The sequence below is a fragment of the Rhinolophus hipposideros genome (assembly GCF_964194185.1).
Source record: "Rhinolophus hipposideros genome assembly, chromosome: 19".
Lineage (NCBI taxonomy): Eukaryota > Metazoa > Chordata > Mammalia > Chiroptera > Rhinolophidae > Rhinolophus > Rhinolophus hipposideros.
Window position 1 is genome coordinate 20,148,659 of NC_138065.1, and position 27,591 is coordinate 20,176,249.

The 27,591-nt window shown below is 35.0% G+C and overlaps 2 protein-coding genes across 10 annotated transcripts in view; both read right to left on the minus strand.

Annotated features, from left to right (window-relative positions):
- Positions 1-3,094, minus strand: part of MFSD14A (major facilitator superfamily domain containing 14A) — a 36,971-nt gene extending 33,877 nt beyond the window's left edge. The window contains exon 1 of one of the 2 annotated variants that reach the window (XM_081026046.1): positions 2,826-3,094. In XM_081026046.1, the coding sequence (XP_080882172.1) occupies positions 2,826-2,909 (84 nt within the window). In that variant the 5' untranslated portion in view covers positions 2,910-3,094. The remainder of the gene's footprint in view (positions 1-2,825) is intronic. The other variant, XM_081026047.1, reaches the window with a different exon arrangement.
- A 7,538-nt stretch (positions 3,095-10,632) lies between these two features.
- Positions 10,633-27,591, minus strand: part of SLC35A3 (solute carrier family 35 member A3) — a 32,503-nt gene continuing 15,544 nt past the window's right edge. For 4 of the 8 annotated variants that reach the window (XM_081026930.1, XM_081026932.1, XM_081026929.1 and 1 more), the window contains 6 exons: positions 23,768-23,922; positions 23,566-23,688; positions 21,708-21,879; positions 18,932-19,050; positions 16,671-16,804; positions 10,633-14,475 (listed from right to left, as the gene is read on the minus strand). In XM_081026930.1, the coding sequence (XP_080883056.1) occupies positions 14,385-14,475; positions 16,671-16,804; positions 18,932-19,050; positions 21,708-21,879; positions 23,566-23,688; positions 23,768-23,922 (794 nt within the window). In that variant the 3' untranslated portion in view covers positions 10,633-14,384. Of the gene's footprint in view, positions 14,476-14,753; positions 14,887-16,670; positions 16,805-18,931; positions 19,051-21,707; positions 21,880-23,565; positions 23,689-23,767; positions 24,010-27,591 lie in introns of those variants that run through there. The other 4 variants (XM_081026936.1, XM_081026931.1, XM_081026934.1 and 1 more) reach the window with 4 other exon arrangements.

A 27,591-nucleotide genomic window follows, 5' to 3' on the forward strand; every position in this document is an offset into this window, starting at 1 on the left:
GCTTGCAAAGATGGCATCAGCAGAAAGCAAAATAATTTTATTGACATTGTTGAACCCTAGGAAGAAAAATGAAGGGGGTCACAGGTCAGTATCATTGGCCAGGGATGTCAAAGACTGTTCAGAGCCTGTCATGCATGACCATGTAGCCTTAGACACCTGACTTTGAATGAATTCACCCACTGGTGAAATTTACACAAGAAACAGAACAATTATCAAATGGCAATTTCAGTACCATTCTCAAAAAATGTTCGTAATGGTGGTAGTCTGACAAATTATAAGTACAGAGGCCAAAACACAAATGCCATTTTAAAATCATTTCTGTCTTTATAAAAGTTATACTTTTTAAGTTAGGTTTGTTTTGTTTTTGGGCCGGCCCAGTGGCTCAGGCGTTTGGAACTCTATGCTACTAATGCTGAAGGCTGCTGGTTCGAGTCCCACATGGGCAGTGGGCTCTCACCACAAGGCTGCGGGTTCGACTCCTCGACTCCCACAAGGGATGGTGGGCTGTGCCCCTGCAACTAAGATTGAACATGGCACCTTGAGCTGAGCTGCCACTGAGCTCCCGGATGGTTCAGTTGCCCGTTCGAATCCCGCAAGGGATGGTGCCCGTTCGAATACCGCAAGAGATGGTGGGCTGTGCCCCCTGCAACTAAAAATGCCAACTGGACCTGGAGCTGAGCTGCGCCCTCCACAACTAAGGTTGAAAGAACAACAACTTGACTTGGAAAAAGTCCCAGAAATACACACTGTTCCCCCAATAAAGTCCTGTACCCCTTCCCCAATAAAATCTTAAAAAAAAAAAAGTTAAACTTTTCTCATTTACAGCCAGATTAAAATATAAATGCTGCAAAAAATTACCCTGATACTTATATAAATATCTCAATTATATATAGGAATAAAAAATATCTAGGAATGTGTTAGTACGCACATTTTTTATCACTTTAAATTCATATACTAGGCCTTGCAGGATTCAAAGATGCATAAACAGAGCCTTTATTCTAAAGTGTTGTCCAGTGCTCTTAGAATAGTAAGTTCAACCAAGTCTATCAAGATGATAACTGATAATACCCCTATGCCAGAGCCCTCCAGAAATGTTTTTATTTATTCTATGTGCCTTCTTAAAACATTGCGGGTATGAAAATTGTACTTTGTGTCCAAGAGCAACCTATGAATTCACTACAACTTTAATAAATAACAAGATAAAAAGGAATCTCTTCCATCTAACAGGATTTGCAATGAAAGCATCTGCAACAAAGTGAATCAAAACTCCAGAGAGGTAACAAAACTGAATTTACAAGGAAAAGGAAGGTTTCTGGATCACAGCTTTGTTATCTTTTGCAAAGAATACTTATCTGAAATATCTCTTGCTTTTATAAAGAACAATCTTTCGTTGCTTCTATTATGTAGATTTTATGGACAATTTAAAACACCAAGTCCATATGGTTGACAAAGGCAATCAGTATTCTTTCAAACTATTTCTCCACGTGGTATTTCTTACCAACTTGGCCAAAAGAGCCAGCACTATCCACACCTGGTTTAATCAAATAAACACTTTAATTAATCAAGTATAACAAAAAAGATCTTAGGACTTGAATTTCAAAGTTTCCTTTGTCACTAAATGTCAAATCTATGGCATCTAAGAAATCTGACCATTAACTAAAAGTATATTCTGGAATTGATGCATATATCCCAAGCTTTCAAAATTTTAGCATATTGACTAGGCAGTGTCTGAAATGTCAAAGAAGTTGTTTCAAAAGAGTTCAGCAAATCCTCAGAGATGGCCTACTTACACATTTAGCACTGTGCTAGCGGTTGATCAAGGCTCCTACAAAATGTAAACAAATACAGAGTAAAAGGAACCATCTCTGCACACTTCTGGGGAAAGTAAAACATGTTATTTCATCTTTCCCTTCTATTTCGGAACGAGATACCAAAGAATGCAACGAAGACCAAAGTGTAGCAACGGAGAAATTACAGCATAAAAAAGTAGAGGCGAGTTATTTTCAATTAAAAATCCTACGTCCCCTGCTGGTTAACTGCAGCACACCGCATAAAGTTTATTGTGATGACAACTATTTCGAAAAAGCAAAAATTTCTCTTGCCCTCAATCTGTCTTCGTTTCAAAGGGTCTTCTGATCCTCTGACCATGATCAATTCTATTTAGCATTTTTATTTTAAAATACACAAGGTGATTTTAAAATTACAAGGTGATGACTGTTTTTTAAAACGAGCAGAGTTCAGTCTAGGCCCAGGTGTCCTCCGTCAAGCTGCTGACTCGGGGAAGTGGACAGCCCACCTTCCCACACTGTTTACGGTTCCGGGAACAGCTATGGGCAGGGCACTGACCCAGAACCAAGGGGGAAAAGAACGCTAACACACTACGTGCCCCAGCGGAGTCGCCGCACCAGATGTCACCCAGTTAGCAGCATATGGATGGGCAGGGGCTGCTCCCAGCGCCTTCGAAAGCGGGGAGACGGCTTCTGCGGGGGCGAGGGACACGGAGGGCGGGAGGGCCCAGTGTCGATCGCTCCCCGCGGCGGAAGCGCACGTGGGGCTCCAGGCCTCAGGCCTCCAGGGGCGGCCGAAGCAGAGGGCGGCAGGTGCGGGAGAGGCCGGCGGCTCCTCCAGAGAATGGGCCCCGGAGGCCGTAGGCCGGGCCGGGCCGGGAGGAGAGCCCCGGAGCCGAGGCCCGGGAACCTGAGGCAACGTCCCCGCAGACAGGGTGGGAAGGCGGAGGCCGGAGGAGGCAGCGCTAGGGCAGAAAGAGTTCGAATGGGTGGGGGTGGGAGGCCGAGAGACGCTTCCCGGCGCGGTACCCAGCTCACCGTGCCGCCGTCCTTAATGATGATCTTCTTGGCCAGCATGATACTGCGGTTCGCGGCCCGTTTCTTCTTCTTCCCCTGGGTCATTTTACCATCCTCGAGTCCTGGCGCTGCTGCAGCCACTCCCGGGGCGGCCGGCCCCAGCGGCGAGTGCCGTCCCGCCACTACTGCCGGGCCGAGCCGCTCTGGGCGCCCGCCGCCATCTTGAGGGCCCGGCCTGCCTCGGGCGGCGCGTCACATCGTGCGATCGGCCGAGGAGCCTGCCCCGCCCCGCGCACGTGACGCTGCCGGCCAGCTCTCCGGTCCGCGGGCGCGGCTCTGGGAGACCTGCTCTCTTACTCCTCAGCCTGGCGGTAGGGACCGTTAGTCACCTTCACAGGTGAAGAAATGCAAATTTCTGTAAATTACCTGCTCAGGGGAATACGGCTGACAAATAGTTGTTGCACTGTAATCCTAGCCAGGTTTCCTCAACTATTAGCACTCCCTCCATCTGTGTTCTAACCAAAGAATCGAAGGAAACAGTTGAAATCGTTTTCCAGAAATGGGTGTAACTGAAGAGGTAAAGATAAACTGGTTTTTCAGTTTTTTGTCCCGGTGCGCCGGGCTTCCTAGAGCTCAGCTGGAGCACGTCTGTTTCCAGCAGCTCCCTATAGTCCTGGGACCTTTTCCTTATTCCCCGCCAATAAAAATTTACATCACCTCTGTCACACTTTATAGCCCACTACCTGTTCTGCCATATTGTTTAAAAATCAATTTTATGGGGGGGGGGGCAGGAGGCGGGATTGCTATTAATAGAAAGGACAATTAACCAAGTGGAATATGGACTGCAAATTAAAGTATGACCATGTTAAATTTTGATTTCTGTGTTATATAGATATTAGCCTATTCCTTAAATACACACCGAAGTGTTAACGAATGAAGGGATATGATGCATGCTACCTACAAATGGTTAGGAGATAACATGCATGTATATGGAAGGACGGGAAATAAAATGACAGCAAAATGTCAAGATGTTAAAAAATAGTTAATTAGGATATGGTGGTTTTAAGATATGTTCACACATTTCAATGATATTCTCTGGCAGAGGTGGAGTCTAATTCCCCTCTTGAGTGTGGGCTGGGCTTAGTAACTCTTTTCTATCCACTAGAATAAAGCAGAAGTGATAGCATTGACTTCAGAGGGAAAGGTCATAAAAGACACAGCATCTTCCTGCTAGGTCTTTTTCATTCACTCTGGGCTCAAGTCTGGGGGAAGCCAGCTGCCACATGAGGACACTCAGGCAACCTATAGACAGGTCCAGGTGTCCAGGAACTGAGGCTTCTCACCAACCAATTTGTGAGTTATCTTGGGAGCAGATCCTCCAGTCCTGGTCCAGGCCTTTAGCTGACTGCAACCCGTCAACATACTGACTGTAAGTAACTTCAGGAGACCCTGAATTAGGACCATCCAGCTTTACCACTCCTGGTTTCCTGACTGTCGGAAACTGTAAGATAAGAAGTACTTGTTTTAAGCTACTGATCTTTGGGGTACTTTGTTACACAGCTATGGATAACTAATACATGGGGTAAAACGGATGTGTTTTTTTGTGCTATTCTTGCAACTTTTCTGTAAGTTTGAAAGTTATTTCAAAATAAAATATTAAAAAATAAATTTGGTTGAGTTTTCTGTTCCTTCTATGCTTGTGATGGACTGGAAACACAACAAACCAATTTCCATGAAAAAAAGAAAGGCATTTTAGCCTGATAAGATACTTCAAACTACATTTTCCCATCAATAGATAAACTCATCATTTGTTTTAAAATATTCTCTTGCTGAAATAGTTGAATTCCAATCTGAAGCCCTTCAGAAAAAGTAACGTGAGATAGATTTCATAACTGAATCCAGAGTATCTTATTTCGGATGATTAGAGGGCTGGTAAGATCATTTACTGACTTTTTATAGCCCCTCAAAATCATACTTCATCCAGCAGCACCAATTTTATTCTTAAGAACTGATTATTGTCCAGTCATTCAAAAACATTGATACCTACGTTTGTCAGTTTTACTAGACACTGAGGATACATCAAAAATGAAATTGTATTTATCTTCATGCAGCTTACATTAGACTGGAGAACACAATTACAAAACAAACACAAAAGAAAGATTGTTGCAGATTGTGGTTAATGCTGTTGGAAATGACATAAGAGAAATTTAACACATACTGAAATGTCTAGAATGTCCCAGGTCTTCTTCTAGAAGAGTTGCAATAAGAGATGAACCTTGTTCTAACAGACTTACTGTGTATATACTTGTGGCTTTTTATGTGACTTGGGGTTGTGAAGATTCACAAACTTTAAGAGGTTGATATGTCAGGGTTCTTTAGTTGCAGTCAAAAGAAACGAGCACTGGCTAACATAAGCAAAAGGGAATGATTTGGAAGGATACTGGGAATTCCCGAATTAGCAAGAAGGGCGAGAATGGGGCTTGGAAACACGCAAGAACCAGGGTTGGAGAGATCATGAGAGCACTTCACGAGGCACTTTGGAAGGGAGAGGGGTCCCTTAGAAGGGCAACTGGCTAAAGCTAAATATTCCTAAAGAAACAAAATTTTACGAGTATCACAGAATCCCCCAAGTGCACCCAATATTAAAGAAACTGCAGTTCACTACACTGACAGAAGAGGGCATCCTTTAACAATGAAACAGTAAGTCACCACCTGTTCTTACTGATCTAAGGAAATTTTATATATTTTGGCAGGAACAGAAAAAGCCACCCCAAACCTATACAGGGCTACTACAGAAACAAAACAGAAAATGAAGACTTTTCAATTAATAGAAAATACTACCCTCTAAAAATAGGAAGCAGAGGAAAACTATACCTAACACTACAATATGAGTATCATTAAAAAAGCAATTGCAGACATAAAAGGATGAGACAAAAATTTTAAAACTCAAAAGGAAGATCTGAAATGCAAGTTGATCAAACTCAGGCAATATACTGAAACAAAATCATCTAAAAAATGAAAACTACAGGGTTCCTAAGAGAGAATAAATAGAAATGAAAATAATAAACATGGAGAAGAGGAATAAATCAGCTACAAGAACAAAATAGGGGGGAAAGGGTCAGAGAGAAAATGATATGGAAAAAATGATCTTGGTCTCCAGGCAAAAACCAACAACGAAAATTAATATTTTTGGCAGGGACTAGGGTGAGAAAATAGTATGTAAATAGTATATGTTCTAATCAAATAGAAAAAAGGCAACTAGAAAATATAAGATGGGTGAAAGAAGCAGCACAAGTTCATTGACTGTCACAGAGGCAATGAGATGGGAGTGAAAGAACATCATTTAAAGATGGAAAACTAAATAGAAGACTAGACAAGCAAAAGGAGGGCTCTGAGAGCATTATGTAAAATGTTATCAGTATACATGTACCCACTAGAACATATAAACCTTTCTAAACATAAAAAATTTTAAAAGCAAAGAAAACACTCCACATAATGAAACACAGTAAATATACATATTTGTTTATAGCAATATACATTATTTGTTTATTTTTCAAAAAGAAGTATAGGAAAGACAAACTAGACACTAATGAAAATAACCATAGGAGGTTGTTAGGAATGGGGTGGAGGGATAAGCATGATAGCTAGACTTCTCTGAGTAAATTTTTTATAGTTTTAACTTCGAAACTTCTAAATGCTTCAGGTATTCAAAATAAAAAATTTTAAGGAAATGCTAACATTGAACACAAATGAACCTAATTATATCACATTGATAACATAACCAGGTCGAGAAAAGAGGGATTTCCATAAATTTTTGAGCTCTGCACTCTGACTATACATCTTTAGTGAGCTATTATTCTAATGACAAAGAAAACTGAAATTTTATTAAGTATGTTTACCATTAGTGATACTGGTATTGTAGTGCTGAAACATATACCACATTATAAAACATGTGAGCAAATACATGCATGTTATTCAGAACCAATATTTTAACTATTAGAACAGAGGCAAATATAAAATAAGAAAAAACCTTGTAATGCTAAATTTTAATTGTAAATATCAATTTGAATTTTTATGTCTTTAAAAAAATTTATATCTTAGCTCTGTCCATTGAACTTGACTAGAAGCAGATGAAGTCCAAATTCCATTCCCCCTAAAAGAAGCAGGCCTCCTTGGAGAACTAGCTGATAATCCAGGTTTGGGATAGGACAAATATACAGTGAGCAAGGAAGCAAGACTAATGTAATGTCGAAGACACAGGAGGAGGAGGTAGTTTGCAGTGATTTCTACTGGCTCACAGTATGAACCCCAAAAAACACTGTGACTGTAATTGACATTCCATTTGAAGATATAGTGATAGTTGGAAAAAGAAGGGCATTGGGAAAAAGGAGGGGAAAACAGTCTTTTTTAAATAGAATGTAAACTAATAAATGTAGAATTAGAGAATTAAACTTTTTGAAACACCACATTGTACCTCAATGTAATATATGATTCAGTTAAAAATCATTGATGCCAAAGCCATTGAATGAAAGGAAACAGAACATTCCCATGGTGCCAAAACAATACTCTAGAGATTATTAATTACTAAGGAAAAAAGTGAATTTACAATGGAAAGATCTGGTAGTCACCACCTTGACTAAATGATTATCATCATTAACGGTGAGACAATCTAGAATTATGTCTTCTGATGTAATACATCATGGGGGGGAAAAGAAGTCACATCATGGGGAAAAAAAGTCACATCGTGGGGAAACAAAGCCATGGGGGTGCAAGGAAGGGTCTACTAGACTAAGAGACAATCAAAAACAAAGTATGAACCTTGATTGAATCCTGGTTCAAACACAAAAGAAAACAAAAAGCTATAAAAAGTCATTTTTTTGAGACAATTGGAAATCTGTGAATATGAATTTATGTGGTACAATTGAATTATTTTAAGTTTTCTTAAGTGTGATAATAGTATTGAGTTTAATTAGGAAAATGTCCTTATTTTTAGAATATGTATACTGACGTGTTTAGGACTAAAGTGTGCTGATTAAACTAGTATGGCAAAATGTTAATAATTGTTGAATTTAGGTTGAGATTAAGTGGGCATACCATTCTTTCAACTTTTACGTATGCATAAAATATTTCAAAATGAAAAGCTGGAAAAAATTTAATATTTTTTTTAAAAAAGGTCTTTAACAGGCCTACTTGTGAGCACATGTAAATAATCCATGGCTAAGTTGGCACAACCTGTCAGCATGATTAAAGCCTATAAAATGGTAATGATGTTATAAAAACAAAATATTCAAAACAAAAGCAAACCTGGTCTATAAAATAAATGGAAACAAATAATATGAAGTAATGGGAATTTGGAGCATTATGCTAATTACATCCAAAGTAAGCTTCAAGTTTTAAAATTCTAGAATCTATAGCAATACTTTTGAAACAGTCTTAAAATGAAACATGGACCCACTCACCTGTCATTTTTTGTAATCCTATCAGTCAGCCAAGAAATATTACTCTACCTTTGCTATACTGTTTGAATATATTAGAAAAAGCTATTAGCATCATAAATTTTAACTGTTGTAATTACTATGCAAGCATAATTAAATAGAACATAGTAAAACTTTAGCCTAAAGGAAAAAACTTAAACTCTCAATAATTAGAAATCATCCCTGTATATGCAGTGTCTTTTTAAAAAGAGGAAACACAAGATATTCACTTAAAAATACACAAGTGAAGTTTGATTTAGCACATGTAACTAAACTTCTCAAATACTCCACATTTAAAGTACATTTTATCAAGAGTACATTTTCAGATGATTACCCCAAAACACTATAATAATAATAATTATTTTAAACCTTCAGTGAGATCTACTTTAAAAAGGATGGAGTATATATCTTGGTAAACTCTTTATTTCCGAAAGAATACCATGTTATTTGTTTTAAAGAAGTTATTTTAGCATATTAGAAGTTCTAAATGAATATATGTAAGTAAATGCAGAAATGAAAAACAAGTGATTGCATCCAATGGGGGGGGTGACTTAACCCTACTAAAGGATGATTGGAAATGACGTATAAATAGTGAAGCCCTACTGTGAGCCAAAGTAGCAACTAGCATCAGTTTTGTTTTTTAATTCTTCCTTATAATAGTGATGGTAAATGATAATTTAAAATTAGCTCAATATTGTTTGTTTTACAGCACAGATAAAAGATTTACAAGTTTTTAAATTTATTGTTCTTTAAATATTCCAGCATTTAAAAAAGTTGTAATTAAACATCAGATCTGAAAATTAAATGAATACTATAACAAGTATATGCTATATAGCACTGTATCTGATTATAACCACATTTTTCTACCCTTGAGTCATTTTTTTATTCAGAATCATTTGACAAAATTTCTGAAATTAAAAACGGTCTCTATAAACAATTGTCAATGCTTGTGTCATCCTCATTAGTTCAGAACATGTATAGGAAAAATGGTCACTGTGTAGTAAGGAATTTGGCCTTACACACCCAAACAAAATTCTGGCCTCCCTCTTTAGGAGGTCCCAGTTATAGGAAAGAGTGCCTTTGTTTTCCTGGTGGGCCCCTCAGACCACATCTGATAATTTGTGCTAACAAGATGACTCAGGGTGAGCCCCTCGAGTCTGATGGCAGCCAGGTCTCCAGGAAGGAGCAGAGGTTAGAGAGTAAGTTCAACCATGTGGGTAATCAATCAATTACGCCAAATAATAAAGCTTCAATAAAAATCTGACAAGAAGCTTGGGAGAGCTTTCCTGGTTGGCAGTACTCTGTGTAGACTACCATACATTGTGGCCAAGAGTAAGTAATACTGTCCATGACTCCATGGGAGCGGACAACTGGAAAGGATGACTTGAGTTTGGCCCTCCTTTAGACTCAGCCCTATATGTCTCTTCCTTTTGCTGATTCTAATCTGTATTCTTTTTCTGTAATAAATGGATTTTGAGTATAATAGTTTTCAGTGAGTTCTTTCTAGTGAATTATCAAACCTGAAGGTGTGTTTGGGAAACCCCTGGATTTCAGTCACCAAGACACTCTCTGCAATAGTAGAATTTAAAATCTTTGGGATTTAAAGGTAATTATTTCCTCTTTGCTGTTTTCTTTTCTGGGGTTGTAATCAATCAGTCCTGTTTTGAAGGAACTCCCTTTTTTAGGACAGTAAGAAAGACCATTATGAGTATTACTGCTGATCACTCTCTGACTGTTGAATAGTAGTAACATCTATCAGATTTAAATTATGAGGTGTATTTGCATAGCACTGGGATTTAAGGATTGTGATATAGAATATTTTGAACAAAAGAAGTATTCCAGTACAAAAAAAAGTTAAAGAAGTTATTTTCATGAGAAGATACCAAAGAAAAGTATACCTTTTTAAAATGCTGAGATCCTTATATTAGTGATCTTTTAAAATAAGATCTTTTAAAAGCATTCTATATAAGGTTACATCCTCTCTATTGCTTATCATTTGATCTCGATGCATTAAACTGATACACACAGAAGCAATTATATCCAAATTATAAAGAAATTATATACCAATTACTATAATTACTTAACTATGAGGCTAGCAAAGAGATAAATTTTTTAAAACAAATTGTAGGCTATTGTCATCATACATGTAGAGAAATTCTAACTAGTTTAAATAAAACCCTGTCTTTCGTGCTAAGAACGTAGACTAGAAAAAAAGATCACATATGATAAATGTAATTAGAGAGGTAGGGAAAAGATCAGTGAGTCATTTTTGATATATGCAGAGATTAATTCATGGGTTAAATCAGACACAGGTGAATAGGGAAATAAAGAACTATAGGACGAAATTTACATTGAATTATGAAAATAATCTATTTCTATAAATGTAGATAATAACTGGATACCAAAAAATGACAAAGAAACTTATCAATTTAAAAAAGCCATTTAACAAAAGACCAGTTTATATATTCCTTGGAATTGTATCATAAAAAATTTAAATATACAAATTACATTCCCAAACCCAAAAGAATTTTTCTAAACAAATAAAATACAGACATATAGACAAATTCAGAATCCAAATCATAAAAAAATCTTTTTAAATCACAGTAAATTATATCTTGTAATAAGAAATAAAACCAAAAAAATGACAGTTACATACCATAGTTAAAGTTTCAAAAGCTCAACAATGGAGCAATGGTGACATAATTTATTTAAATAAGTACTATTCACTAATGCCTGTGTAATATACCTACTTTATAATTCTGTTTGATAATGAATTTAAAGAGCAAATGTTGAAACAACCAAACAATTGAATTATAGTTATTCTTAAAACATCCTAATTTTGCCCATGTGTCCCAAGTTGTGAATTACAGTAATATCCTCCAGAAAAAGTCAGGTATTCTGTTTGGTAAAGCAAGGCACAGAGGACCAGATTTTGATAAAGGTGCTGTTTCTTTGGTCCTATAATTACTTTAAATATGCTACATATCCTAGAGATTCTTAAGATGACTTTCAATATAGGATAAATAACTTTTATAAACCTTTTCTCATGTAAAGCATGCATCCAAATGTAATTAAATATTGTAACAATGAAAAAGTGTAAATGAGTAATGCTAAACTCTGTTTAAAAAAAAAACTCAGTTGAATGACTATACAATGACATTTTAAAAGTCCAATAATTTGATATGTAGGAAAAGTACCAATTCTTAAGAGTAGTCAGCATTACACTAAGTCTACTGATCACAAAGTCAATTAGTTTCCTTTCAGATTCTGTCTCCTTAAAATCTAGTTTAAATATCAAACTACCTTTCATGAAATGTGGACATTCAAAAGAAATTGATGTAAATATTTAAATTTTGCATCTCTAACCTACCTACATTTTCCATCATAAAAATAGCCTATAACTTCTCTAAAATCACTTATTACAGAATTGATAATATTACTGTGGTGAAACATCCACATGTGGCATCTCAAACTTTTATTCACAAATACAATATTCTTAATTTTTAATAGAACTATCAATTGGCATTTTTCTCCCATGAATTAGCACATTTTTATAATGAATAAAGTAATTGAAAGATAAGTAAACTTTAAAAACATAAGAATTTAAATAATCAAGGAGTCGTCATAAGAGATTAATACAATAAGGCTTCTGGAGGTCATCAAAACACATACTACATACACAAGAAAATGGCATTATCTGTATGTAACATACGACATGATCTAAGATACTGATTCACCTTCTCAAATATGATTATTTCTTTATGAATTAAAAATTATAAACTATACAACCCAATCTCTAATAATATTTTCAAACTTACTAGAAAAGCAAAACATAATAAAAAAGTGCTTTGAAAATATACTTTATACTATTTTCTCCTTTCTCACTATTTTTTATTTTATAAACTTCGTTGGGAATCTTGAAAATTGTGTTATTTTGGACACTTGAAAATATTTTATTACTGTAACTACCATATCTGATATCCAATCATGTACTTGTATCATTTTTTGAAGCATTAAAATAAGGACACACTAAATCTGAATTGTGAATGCATACTGAATTAATACCTAAGTATCCAACAAGATTTCTTGTGGGCTGAACATAAATCTTCATATTTAATCTCAAATTCTGTGAATTTGCAGGATTTAGATTTCACTTAGCTATAGGTAAGAAGATGTAAGTCTGAATGTTATTACAGTCTAAAAATACCATGCTCGAAACGTGGTAAAGTTATTAAGCAAATACTCCAAAAGGTATTTTTACTTGGTCATTGAAAATCATTAAGTCAGGCTTCTTAAAAGTTTTTTTGGTGCCAATTTGGAATTACCAGTAAAATGATTTAAAATATTTTGTAATTTTAAACACATTTAAAGTCTGGATGAAATAGATTAGGCCTGTGTCCTATAGAGTAGGTTTGAATCAGCAAAGTAACACAGCCAATCTTAATTAGCCAAGAGTACTCAAGTTTGTAAAGTAGTATTTTTGAGCCAAATTCTGTTCAACAAAATCCATTAAAACAATATAAAAATATTTATTTTTTACAGATTTTATACCATTAGAGCAGACTTAAAAATATATAAAGTATGAATGAAAAAATGAAATACTTCTTATACTCAATAGGTAATTCTGTCTAGCCAATAATTAAATTAAACCCACATTCCAATTTTAGAAAGTATTTTTGACCACCAATTCATCTTATTTCTGCTATTCTCTCTCCCTTGAACCAATTTATTAAATAACTCATGTAATTTGTAACCTCAACTCCAGCGCTAATGAAAATGGAAAAGAAACCACTATTTTTAAGTCAAGTGGTGGCTCCTTCCCAGCAGCCTGTGCAGGGCCACAGAAAGGGAACCTGGAACTCAGCTACCTCTCCCAAACATGTGACGCTGGGGACGGTGGGTTTATGAGAGGCCTATGAAGTTCAGAGTGAGTGGCCTTGAATTTATATAGTGCCTTTTAAAATAAAGTAATATCATGGCAACCTGGAATGTCTCCAAGAAAAGTCATTTTGGTCTCAATTCATTGACAACAGTCCTACTATTTTTGGGGGGGGTTGTTTTTGTCAACAGTTATAGATTAAAGGAAGTTTTCACAGATCTATGAGTAAAATACTCATTTGAAAACATTCTACTTGTGTATAGTACATGCTTTCATAGTTCAAAATTCTCCAAATGGAGATATTAGACAATAATTTTTTTTAATTATTAAAGGAGCATTTAATGCCTTTAAATTACATATTAAAACTTTAATGGAAATTAACACATACAGAAATGTAATTTAAAGTAATACTCAGGATTTATCTGGTTTACAGAAAAGAAGTGGAAATAAGAGGTTAAGGACAAAACTCCATTAGTGTAAAAGTTACTGGCTACTATCTAGCATAGGAGCCACAGGACTGCTTTCAGCAGTTTCAAAACTAAAATATCTTAAAATGTAGGTGGAGAAATAGATGTATTTCTCTACATTAAATTTAAATATGAATTTTATTCTCTGACAAATCAGACCCAGAATATTACTTTATCAATTTTTATGTAGTTGAACAAATAACATTTAGCAATTCCTTATTTAGTAATCTTTTGTGTAAATATAAAAATCTCAAATAAGTGAAAATGTTTTTCAGATCAAACTTCTATTTCTTCACAGCTTTATAGGTAATTATAATTTTCAAATTTTGAACATTCCATGTGATTTGATATATCTGTACAGGAAGAGTAAAGTTAAAAAACATTTAATAAGATTAAACAGATCTAATTTGCAGAAATTGGTATCTGACATTTGTTGTGTGTGTGCTGTTGTAAAGAGTGCATAGGACATTTCTGCAGCAATCAAAAAGGTAAATTAAAATCTTTTAAAACTCTGATTTCAAGTTTTCTCCAATAATTCTAATCCCTGGAAATATTTTCAAGTTTTGATTTCTAAGATGCAATAGGTATTTTGTTACATATACACATATTTTATCCTTCAACTTTATATTTTCAAACCATTTGAATAATATGATCAGATTCAGCATGACACCTTCTTAGAATCTGTAGAAGTCCTCTGTGTAAGTTTAACATTGAGATTCCTAGTGCACCATTGTGAAAACCAGTTAAAGACAGTATTCGGCTATGCTTTAGTGGGATTTCCTGCAGGTTTGGGATCATAACCATATAGGAAAGTAGCTGCTATTACAAGGATGGCTCCAAGGAAAAAGACACTAAATGAATGAAAAAAAATGAAAAAGAGAAAATCAAATTAAAAGCAAAACAATTCCATCTCTTTCTTTACTATAAAAACAAGTATAATTTGGGAAAAGATGTCCCAGTAATATGGCTAATAAATATTGTGTACTTCCAAGTATTCAGCTAAGAGTTTTACATGCATTTAGTTCTCATTTAGTTTTCATTTAGTTCTCATAACCCTACGAAGAAGAGTAGTATTGTTCTCATTTTTTAATATATGAGGAAACAGATTTAGAGAGTTTAAGTAACTTGCCTAAAGTCCCCCAAGTGGAAGATGGGATTGAAATCCAGGTATTTCTGACTCCAGAGACTGCACTTGAATTCGCTTCGCTATACTGTCTCCCAAAGCAAAAAAAAAATGTATTTCATCTTAATGTATCTTTTGCCTGTAATACATTGAATAATAAGACCTCATTTTTTTTAAATATTTGGAAATATAAAGGGAAAATTGCATTCTTTTCAACCAAAGTTCAGTTTAAAATCCAAGATAGTAACAAGCAAAACTCAAGGCCAATTTTTATAGGATGCTTTATAAAAAGAAGTAAGATTGAATGCAGGGAGACTTGGTTCTTCATTTTTTATCTATCCATAGACATAATACCTTACTATAAAATGGAAATGAACGTAAACTGGAATACCAATCTTAGCTTTTAACATGTGTGTTCTTCAAAGTTACAGGGACATGAATTAGTTTTTGTTTAAACGTTTCTATTAACAGTTCAAAGTCGCTTCCCTACTTTAAAAACAACAAACAACATATTTGTTCTGAAAATGAAAGGCATCACTAATTCTTATTCTGACATAAGGGGCCCTTCCTAATTGGTCCCCCAGCCTCATCTACCACACTCCGACCTTCCCAACCTATAACTCAGCCCCACTGTTCAGTGAACACACTGTACCTTTCAGGGCAGTGTCCTTGGAAAGGATATTCCCTTTGCCTACAACACCCTTTCTCCCAAGAAAATTGCTTATTCATAACAACTTAGGTCTAAGGTCTCTCAGATTCACTACCCTCCACAGAGTTATGCTGTAACACTTATCACTGTATTAAATAATACATTATTTACATGTCTGCTCCCTGCTCCTCCTCATTGTTGCCCAGCACATATAGGAGCTCAACAATTATCTGTTATGATAAACATCTAGTGTTGACTTGTTGCAAACGGACAACTTTCAAAAGCCTAGGATGCAGGTGTACATCTAAGATTAAATTAACATAAAACTTTCCATAATGTATCTTGAAAAAAATAACTATCATAAGAATATTTGGTATTATTTACACTTTGGATAAACTTCTGACCAAAAACTGTTAGTCAGTCTGACCTTTTCCTAGCTTTCTGGAACTCTGGAATTGCATAGAATCACATGCTCAACAAAAAAGTTGTCTGATCCAGCTTTCTACCCACCCCAGGAATCCATTCTATCGTTTCTCTAATAGGATCTACTAGAATACCTACTAATGTCAGGAATACCTACTACTCCTGCTTCTCAAGACAGCTATTTTTAGATGGTTCTGAGAGAAAACATTTTTGTTAAAAAAAATTAGGAAAAAACCTATCAGAATTTAATGATTATCTCAAGGATTTGAACCCCTCTTTCTAACAAAACTCTGTGTATACTTCCAGTGCTGCCTGGATCACACTGTTATAAAACATGCCACTACGATGCAGGGTCTCCTGCTTCACCCACCATTCCTTGTGAAATTCCTTTCCAAACCACTTTTCTTTCTGTCACCACCTAATAGAGTATTTTCATGAGCCACCTTCTCTACATAAACTCCACTTTAAGAATGTCAACCACTCTTCCAACTTTAGCTATATAAATTCTGCATTTTAAATGTCATTATATGACTTATTTATGACTTAAAAACTTTTTTATATGACTTTTATATCACCTTTTATATGACTATATTTTTGGGAAAAACCCCATTCAGATCTATTGGGAAAATTGTGGCCAGCCAAATATGTATAAAAAGCTTTCCAGTGGAAGAGTCTTTTGTGCATTTAGTTTGAAATCTTTTCTAAAAGATAGTTAAATGGATCTTTTACTGTATTTCCATGATTCTTCAAAAGTAGTAATACAACAAAATTTTTCAGATCAGATCATATGAAGAATTTTTATTTTCCTATATACTTTTGGATATTTAAAGAAATAAAAAAGAAGATATTACCTGGTTGGCACAAAATCTTGTAGCCAAAAATAGGATATCAGTGTTGATAATATTATGGATAAAGAGGTTGCAAATCCTTTTAAAATATTATCCGCATACTTTATAACAGCAGCTATTACAAGACCTCCAAGTGCCTGCAGAAATTTAAAAGGTTATTTTAAAAAACAAACATATATAAAAATACTTTTCAAAACAACGTTATTACTCAAGGAAGCATTAAGCTTTTGTCCTATGAATTTAATCCCATTATAGTACCGTATTTTGCCATGTATAATGTGCACTTTTTGCTCAAATTTGTGAGAGAAAACTAAGGATGCGCATTATACATGGGGGGTACTAATTCTGTATCTATATAAATGTTTTTAATTCTTTTATTTATGCTTAAGAGTTAAAAGTGTAACTCTAGAAATCAATAACAATATCCTTATGCAAAATAATACCCTGGAATATGATACTCAGTTTTGTTGAACTTACGGTGAGCTTGCAATGACAAAGCATTCTTGACCTTCTATGATGCATAAATATCATCAATTTGTTACCGGTACATAAAATTTCTTGTACCTTGTGTCTGTTCTTGTGTTTTGTAATTATTTTTTACATAAAATTTCTTGTACCATAATATGTTTAAAAATAAATGCTAAAATTCCTTTATAATACAAAAAACAACTACCTAAGTATAAACAAATAACAATTTGAATTAAAATGAAAGATTTTTTTCCCCTGAAAGTTTGGGCCAAAAACGTGGGTGCACATTATACACAGGAGCACATTATACATGGCAAAATACGGTAAATGGTTTTTATTAAACATCTCACAACCAATAGCCTTCTAGGTTTTGTTCAATGGCTCTCTTATTTCAAAAAGTATCTCATAAAGTAACTACCAGCATAAGTTGCAGTTCATTATAATGGAGTTTGACAATATTACGAATAAAACTTCTATCCTCATCCAATTTAGTAATTAAACATGACTTGTTCAGACAAATGTGGGAGGATTGGTCACACTGATTAGTGAAATATTTTTACTTTTGATTAAAAATAAACTGTAGCTTGAAAGTTATTTTACTAGCATCTCAATATTCCTAACTTCTCTTTCTTCCTCTATTTTCTCCCCATTCTAATCCAACTTTCATCAGGTTACTTTTCCTAAAGCACAGTTTTAGTGGTTTTCTTTAAGAGTGTAGAAAGAACTTTCTACCAAATATCTCTCAAATTCCAACTGCAGTTATTTAAATAATGAGGTATTACTATACCTCATAGTGTTGTTTTCTGCCAAACCCTACTTACCAGCTGGGTTACCCACCAAATCTGGGTTACCCACCTTAACAACCTTCACTGTACCTCTTCAAATGACAGAAGCTTTATTAGAGAAAGTCACAAATCATGCTAACTGAGCTTACTACAAATTGATGTTTGAGTTCAAATACTTCTTCCCAATGTTCTTATCCATCTATTTACTCCCTGTTGAATTCCTCATACCACCTGTACCAAACCTTTTTTATTTTACTCAAGTCATCAGCCACTTCTTAAGGGAACTGGGCTTCCATCTTTGTTAGTATGAAAGCCATTATAAACTCTTTCTACTTCAAATTTTCTCTGAATTTTCACTTATCCTTGTCTCCTTTTCTCTTATTTAAAGATAGAAGTATTCTTCCTGCTTTCAAAACACAACTATCCTTTGCCACCTTCACCCACCTTCCATAAAAAACCTTGCCCCTTACAGCCTCAAATACCTTTACAGAAAGGCTTTGTTAAGGCAGTGACTTGCATCTCCATCTCTATACCCTCCAGAGTATTCAGTAATTATTTTTTTGTTAATGAAATTACTTAACCCTTGAACTATTTCAAATAATAAACTGAGGTAATTTGGCAGGAATAGTCCAATACGTAATTACAATATGAGGCTATAAACTGTTACAGATTTAACTATTTAGATCTGCTTCTTCAGCCTTAATGGGCTGACCTACACAATGATAACAATTACAGAAAAATCAAAGTTATACTTGCCCTCAGCTCCAACTCTTTTACTCTTAAACTTGCATTTTCATTCAGTTAAATTTAAATACCACAAAGTTAATTCATGCCCCCCTTTCAAAGTAAGTTTTCATTATGGCATTAAGACCAGTTCTACTTTTAAGTCTCCTGGATAAACTATATATAATGAGAGCACTAACAGGGGGGACCTTTTTTCCCTCCCTTCAGTAGCTACTTTGATTATATTAAAGTTTGTTAGAATTAAATATAAAACTTTAAATGCTTTACCTGAAGAACAACAACTATCCATGTCAGTCGGTTATATCCCTGAAAAAATCCATTCTTTGATACCAATTCTCCATCATAAATGTACACACCCATTAATCCAAATATACTCCCAAAGAAACCTAAAAAAGGGTGGGGGAATGTTTATGTCATATGTTATTCAGTTTCTCTGGAGAGATATTTGTCCATTGACATTCCAAATAATTTTATACTTTTCTGATAAAATTCTACTACTTTTAAAATTTTCTATTTGGCTATTTACATAAACTTAAAAAAGGTATACTGAGCACTATATTGTGACTGTAAGACAAAGACATGAGAACATAAAAAAAGAACAGGGCCAGCCAGTGGCTCACGTGGTTAGAGCTCTATGCTCCTAACTCCGAAGGCTGCCGGTTCGATTCCCACATGGGCCAGTGGGCTCTCAACCACAAGGTTGCCAGTTCAATTCCTCGAGTCCCTCAAGGGATGGTGGGCTGTGCCCCGTGCAACTAGCAAGGATGGTGGGCTGCGCCCCGTGCAACTAGCAACGGCAATTGGACCTGGAGCTGAGCTGCGCCCTCCATAACTAAGACTGAAAAGATAACAACTTGACTTGGAAGAAAGTTCTGGAAGCACACACTGTTCCTCTGCTAAAATCCTGTTCCCCTTCCCCAATTAAAAAAAAAAAAAAAGGAAATGTACATCTCATTTAAAAAAAAAAAGAACAGAGATTACTAATCTTGAAACATTAAAAAATATATAATGCATAAATTACATACCTGTTTTCCTTATTAAAAAGTTTTGAAAGTACAATAAGTAATATACAAAAAATTCAGAGCTATGAAATAGTCATTCACAGGCAACATCAGAATCTCTCGTTACTGAAGTCTCACAGTTCGAGAAAGTCAGCTCAGTGAGAACACAAACTATCTTACTGCTGAATCCCTTGCCTCTATCACATAGCTTGTCATATGACTACTGGATTTAGGAGATTCCAGGAGAAATCCTAAACTGGGAATGAAGTTGTGGATGACTACAGGGGCCACCTCTTACGAAAAATCTCTGGTAAGCAAGATATGCATTCAAAGAGGTCAAGGTGAAGCAATTTTTTTTTAATAAAGCTATAACTAATTGAAGTATTCCACAATGGAAAGGAACTGAAACAGATGTGAAATGTTCTTTCCAAAATTTTATTTATGCCAACTCTATCATTTTAGTATGTCTAATTTCCAACATGAAAATAATACTGGCATAATACAAAGTTACAAAAACAGATACTTTCAAAGGCATTATATTTTTTGTTATAAAAATAACACTCAAGGGGGCCGGCCTGGTGGCTCAGGCGGTTAGAGCTCCATGCTCCTAACTCCGAAGGCTGCCGGTTCGATTCCCACATGGGCCAGGGGGCTCGCAACAACAACAACAACAAAAAGGCAAAAAACAAAAATAAAAAATAACACTCAAGAAAATGTATATAGTACAGAAGACTGCACACATGTCAGTATGTACAGATCTACTGCATTCTATCAGCTGCATAATATTCCACTGTATGAATATGAAATATGTAACACCATGTTGCACAAATTGTTCTAAGGGCTTTACGTATGTTAATGAACAACCCTATGAGGTAGATACTTTTCTTGTCCATTTTGTAGATGAAGAAAGGGGCACACAGAGAGGTTAAATGAACTTGCCCGAGCACATGCTGCTGCTAAGTGACGGACTCAGGATTGGAATCCAGGCAGTGTGGCTCTGGAGACCATGATCTTAATCACCACACTATTTAATCACACTGATAATTTATATAACCAGTCTTCTAAATGTTTTCTATTTCTCACAATTGTAATCAATGCTGACATGAATAACCTGGACATCTATCTTGGTGCTTTTGTGCAAGTATATCTGTAGGATAAGTTCTTATCCAGACATGGAATTTTACATCAGTCTTCAATAATTTAAAATTTTGCTAAACACTCTCAGTTTGAGATCCAGTAAGATTATACCAATCTATACTCCTAATAACCACAGGTAATAAGAATTCCTATTTCTATATTCTCTAACATTGGATCTTATCAGTTTGATAATCTTTGATAATTTGATGTTTGAAAAAATGCTATACATTGTTTTAATTTATGTTTTTATAATTTCAAGTTATCTATAACTTATTTATGTATCTTTTTCAAAACTTTGAGTCATATTACCATTATCAGATTGTGTCACAAGGTCAAATCAAAGAATAACAAATCCTCGTAGTACCATAGAATCAGCAATTCTGACCTGTCTTTAATTTTTATCTTATAATTCAATAAAATTTGGGGCCACTCACACAAACCTTGAATATTTCTTTCTTTTCTGATATTTGCAAATTTATGAAAATAGCTAACATCAGTGCTTACTATATGCAAGGCGTTTATTCGAAACACTTTACATGTATTATGTCATTTAATCCTCATAGCAACATATGAAGTAATATAATTAATTTTATAGGTAAGGAAATATGTAAGTTATTTGAAACATCTTCCAGGAAAAACATGGCAACCAAGGATAAAGTTATTAAGGCTCCAAATGATGAGGACAGAAACAGGCTACAAACCTTTATGGAACAGACCTAAAATTCCATGTTCTTGAATAAAAGGTATTCAGTTAAAACAAAATATTTAAAAGGTCCAAATTTTGTCAGATACTTGGATCAACAGCAGATTTTATGAAAGGACATTTATTTAAAGATATAGAGAAATCTTTAAATATAACAATATAATCACTTTTAAAATAATAATAGAAAATATTTAAAACTTACCAAGTTGAATGTTTCTTATCCACACCGATTGTTTGGTTTCTTTTAAGATTTTCTCAAAGTAAACTCCAGCAAAGCCACTTGAAAAACATGCTGTGAGAACTGCCATGAGGCCTACAAATTGGGAACCAGCCGAAAGTTCCTTAGAATCAAGCTCTTGGGAATCTGAAGGCCACTGAACAAAAAGAAAAACAAAACTGAAGTTTAATTCCAATACTATTTTGCAAAGTGCATATTTACAGCACACTCTTAGACCTATGGATAAAAATACAACCAATACCATTCTTGGGGATTGCAGAAGAGAGCTTTTGAAAGACAACCTTAGAATCTCCCTCCCCCTCCCCAGTGATATTACAGTTAGAACTTAGAATTTCAAAAAAAGTAAAAAATACCCTAAAAAAGAGAAAGACAATGAGTAAATGCACAGATGCACAAAACAGCCTCTAAAAGCTCCTCAGCTGTAGAAATTCAGAGTGTGAAGTACGAAGGAGCAAAAAGGAGTCTGGAGCTATCGGTGCATCATGGAAAGTCCTATGCTATCATGCTAACCATTCTGGGCTGTAACCTGCACATCCGGGTTCTTGAAACCAGTTATTTGCCTATCATCTTCATGTGTTTTTTTTTTTTTAAATTTATGTTCCACTGAACTATTAATTACTTGATATTTTAATTTAAAATACCTCATTTTTAAAAATGTAATACCTACTTTAGCTTATCCTAAGCAATATGTATAAAAATATGGGTTTGATATGCCAGTTATATTTTTCTAATACCAATTTAAAATAAATATTACAACTACTTATTGGAAAACAAAAATAATAAAACAATAAAAAAAGGAAAAAATATTTATACAAGATATATATACTATACTCTGGGGAAAGAGATGAGGGGCCGGCCTCTCAATGGCAGGAAATTGACATGATTGGATTTGTTTTACATAGATCACAACTGTGACTCGTGGAGGCTTTGTTTGGGGGAATGGGTAAGACTGAAGTAAAAAGAAATCAGTGAGGAGGCAAAAGATTGTGAGAAACAAAGAAAGTGTGAACTGGGGAAGTGGTAGTAGAGACAAAGACAGAATCAAGTAGTATTAGAAATCAGTAAGGGCTTAGTAATTGAGTTGATGTACAGGCAGAAAGAAGAGACTAGGACAATTCTCAGGATGAGTAAATATGACTACAAAAAATAGAAACAAGAACAGGTTTAGTGGGTGAAAGGTACAGTTTAATTCTGGATATGCTTAATTTATAAGGCCTATTTAACAACCAAGCAAAGATGTGCAACAGGCTTTTAGACATACAAATCTGAAACTACAGGTGATAACCAGAGCTGCTGACACAATCCAAGCAGCCATCAGCATAAAGTGTTAATGAAAACCACCAGAAGGGATGAAATCTCCAAAAATCAGGTATAATTTAAGAGAAATAACAAGCCTACCAGCAACCCATTATCTAAAGGGAGTATCAACGGAGAAGATCCCAAGAAGGAAACCAATAAGGAATCACTAGAAAGATTAAGAAGAACCAGGCAAGATCGGTATCAGGGAAGCTGATAGATAATAATAAGAAAATGGTTAATAATCTCAAATGCTCCAGTAAAAATCAGCTTTTGGTTTACATGCAGTGTCATATTTCCCCAGTTAGACTGTTCATTTCTTTATGTCAGATCACTTGATTTTTATATATTTCTTTGTATCAGTTACAGTCTAATGTATCATCTTGCTCAAAGGAAGCCCTCAAAAAGTAAATCAGTTGTGAGAAAAAGCATGTTTAAATAAATAATAGGGCCATATTCTCCATGCACAATAAATAAGGTCTTGAAACTGATAAAAATGAAAGGTATACTTATCTTTAATAGTTACCTGTACAAAAGCAACTCCTGTCATCAAAATTACTAGGGAGAGCCACTGGTACACACCTAATTTTTTACTAAGCATAGACACAGAAAATAGTGCCGTCGTAAGAATTTTCAACTGATATGTGACCTGAAAAAGAAAACAGCTAATATTATTAAGTTTGTTGGTTTGTTTCTTAAAAAGATGACTAGAAATGTATTTTAAGTACCTGATAAGTAGCTGCATCTAGATTTGACAATGCCACATAGAGCAAATTATTCTGAAGAGTATATATCCCTGATGGAATAGCAAGTTTAAGCGTTTCCATAGGTTTATTAAGAATTTCATCATGTAGTATTCGATTCAGTGCTCTTAGACTACATTCTAGAAAAAACATGAAATGGGCAAAATCAGTAATTAAGTAAGTCTGAATATGTTACATACCCTCTCTCAAGGCCTCAGTTTTCTCACCTGTAAAAAAAAGGAAATTGTGCTACCTGTTAAGATACTTTAGGTCTAAAATACAACTTTAATGATACTAATTTTTCAAATGCTAAATATTATAAGGTAGCATATTAAGAAGAGCAATATCTTTATATGCTTTCATCGGGATACACAATCAAACTGATTATACATATGTACATGCATTTACACACATATGCAATGTATTTATAACCAAAAGCTCAAAGTGTTAACTTGTCAACCAAGTATTCTTAAATCGTAGCAACATTATAAAAATTTGTATTTTGTGCATTCAATTTTATCATCATCCATTCATACCAATTAATAATTCTGAAGACTTTAATTATAAAAAGAAGGTAAACCAGTTAAGGAGTGAGTTTGACTGCAAACAACATAAAACCCAACTGACCCTGGCTAAACTCCATAGGGATTTGTCTCAAATATCAAGAATCCAGGTCCTGGACGGCTGGATAGCTCAGATGATTAGAGCGCAAGCTCAGAACAACAGGTTGCCAGTTGGGATGGTGGGCTGTGCCCCCTGCAACTAAGATTGAAAACTGTGACTCGACGTGAAGCTGAGCTGCACCCTGAACAACTAGATTGAAGGACAATGACTTGGAAATGATGGGTGCTGGAGAAATACACAGTCCCCCCAAAAACTTTATTTAAAAAAAAAAAAAAAAAAGAATCCAGGTCCAAAGCCTGCATGTGTTCTCTCTCTCTCTCTCTCTCTCCTACACATGCGAGCGAGTGTGCGCTTTTCACCTCTTGTCTACATAATTATTCCACCAAGGTCACCAAATGACTGCTGCACGGCTGGTTCTTGTCTTAGGCAGCAAGAAAGAAACTGGCCTAGCGGCATTTGCTTTGCCATCACTGCACAGGACCGTGTTGCACAGCTACCCCTTGCTGCCAGGGAGTTGGGAAACTGAGTCTTTTCTTTCATATCCTCCATATTAGAGACAAGAAATGGAGAGAGGGGGTGGAAATGGACTTCGAGCTAGCCAACCTACAGTAACTGTCATAAAAAATGTCAAAGAACTTAAAGAGACACATAACCCCTATAAAAACAAGATATTCTCGGGAACCCTACCACTTTATCAACAATGATATTTTAAAGATGATTTTTCTCTCCCAACATAAAACTTTGATTATGAAAACTTTTTAAAATAAAAATATTTTTAAAGAATGTTACCTGCTATTCATCACTTCCTTACTCTAAATAGTAAAAAATTATGTAACTAAAAAAAAAAATTACCAAAAGTTTTCTGTTTCAGCAGAAAAACTCTAAAATATTAATAGCTCATTTAAAATTTTGTAATTAAATTTTTAAATAACTAATGCACATAATTTTCTTACCAGCACTTTAGGGAAGATCTTGTTCTACGTTCCTGCCAATTCCTGATATTGTTACTTTTTCTTTGCCAAGCTGAGGTGAAATTGAGTCTTGTGGTATTAATTTGATTTCTCTGATTCCTAGTGAGGTTGAGCATCTTTTTATATATTGGCCATTCAGGTTTCCTCTTCTGTGAATGTACCTATTGATATCTTTTGTCCCCCTTTCTGTTGAGTTGCTTGTTTTTTTCTTATTGAGCTGTAGTTCACTGTACACTCTGGATATGAATTTTTGGTGGTTACATCTGATGTAAGTATCTTCTCTCAATGTGTGGCTTGTCTTTTCACTTGGTTTAACACACAAATGTTTTTCATTTTAATGTACCCCAAATTATCTATTTTTTTCCTTAATGGTTTATTTGTGTTTTTTGTATGTTGTTTGAAATCATTCACAGTACCAAAGTCACAAAGTTTTGTTTCTTTTTTTTTACGTTTTTATTTTTCATTTCCATTCTTTTAATGTTTACTCTTACATTTTAACATGAATACTTAATAAAGTTCAGAGTCAATCAAAATATCCATCCTCGTCACTGCCATCTTGTCTGGAATCCTTCAAGTTTTGTTTTTTAAACGTCAATCTTTAATCCACCTAGAATTTATTTTTGTGCATGGTTCGAATTTCTATTTGTGCTTTCGTTCACTTAAAGTTGCTTTTATCGCATCTCTCTACAATGCCAACTACTCATGTCAAGGATACGTTTGGCTCCACAATGCTTAATGAGTGAATACTTCCATTCATCTAGACTTTAGCAGAAAACATTACTTTCTCAGCTTTCCTATTACATTTTCATCTTCTTGTTGTTGTTGTTTCTGTCTTGCTGGTAACTCCTTCAGTCTTCTTTCGCTGATTCCTCCTTCTCAATCTGACCTCTAAATATTGGGAATGCCACAGGACTTAGTCTTCAGCCTTCCTCTCTTCTCAGTATATACTATATTACCTTATCTAATCCTTGACTTTAAAGCAATCTATAAATTGACAAATCCTTGAGCTCCATATTCATATATCCTATTCCATATCTCGATTTGGTGGCTTTTAGGCATCTCAAATTTAACATGGCTGAAAAAGAAGCCTTAATTTTTCCTCAAATCTTTCTATATATCATTCATTGCAGTATACATTCACCAAGTAATTTAATGTAAAAATCTAGGAATTATTCCTCAAACTGGATTCCTCCATTTTCTTGACCTTTACATACCTAACCTACTAGCAAGTGATGTCATCTGTAGCTGAAAAAGACACCTCATAAATATCCTCTGTTCTCTGACAACATAGTCTAAGCCACCATTTCTTGTCTGGACTATACGAACAACCTTCAAACATGATTTCCTGCACCTATTCTTGCACCTCCTTTCCTCTCAATACAGCTGTCACATTGGTGGGTTTTTTTGTGGGTAAATCAGACCATACTTTAAACATTTCAATTATTTCTCTTTGCTTCTACAATGAAATTCGCAGCCTACAAGGCTACCCTGTATTGTCTGTTTTCTGAATACCAGTTCATTCTCTTTTTTGTTCCATTCTTCTTCCAGATCAATATGCTGCACTGGCCACCATGATAGTTTCAAAAGTACATCAAATTTAAAAACAGCCCAATTAAAAAACAGGCAACAGACTTGAATAGATATTTCCCTAAAGGTATACAAATGGCCAATAAGCACATGAAAAGATGCTCAATCAATATCATTAGTCATTAGGGAAATGCAAATCAAAACTACAATGCGATACCACTTCACACTTATTAGAACGGCTATAATTTTAAAAACCAAACAAGTAAGTTTTGCTGAGCATGTGGAGAAACTGGAACTCTAGTATATTGCTGATGGGAATGCAAAATGGTGCAGCTGCTGTGCAAGAAAAGCTTGGTGGGTCTTCAAAGAGTTAAATATAGAATTACCACACGACCAAGCATTTCCACTCCAAAGTATATGAAGTGTGATAAAAAAAAATACGGTGAATGTTTAGATTAAAAAATTTATTACAGTAAAAGACACATAGCCATTAATCCTCCTCATAGCACTCCCCGCTTCAAACACACTTATCCCACCATTCTTGCCACTTTCTGAGGCAATTCTGGAAGTCCTCTTTTGTGTCTTTAGTTGCCCTCTTGTGGCTACCTCAATGTCCTGAATCATTTTGACTTTGAGGAAGAGCCAGAAGTCACATGGTGCCAGATCCAGTGAATAAGTGGATGAGGA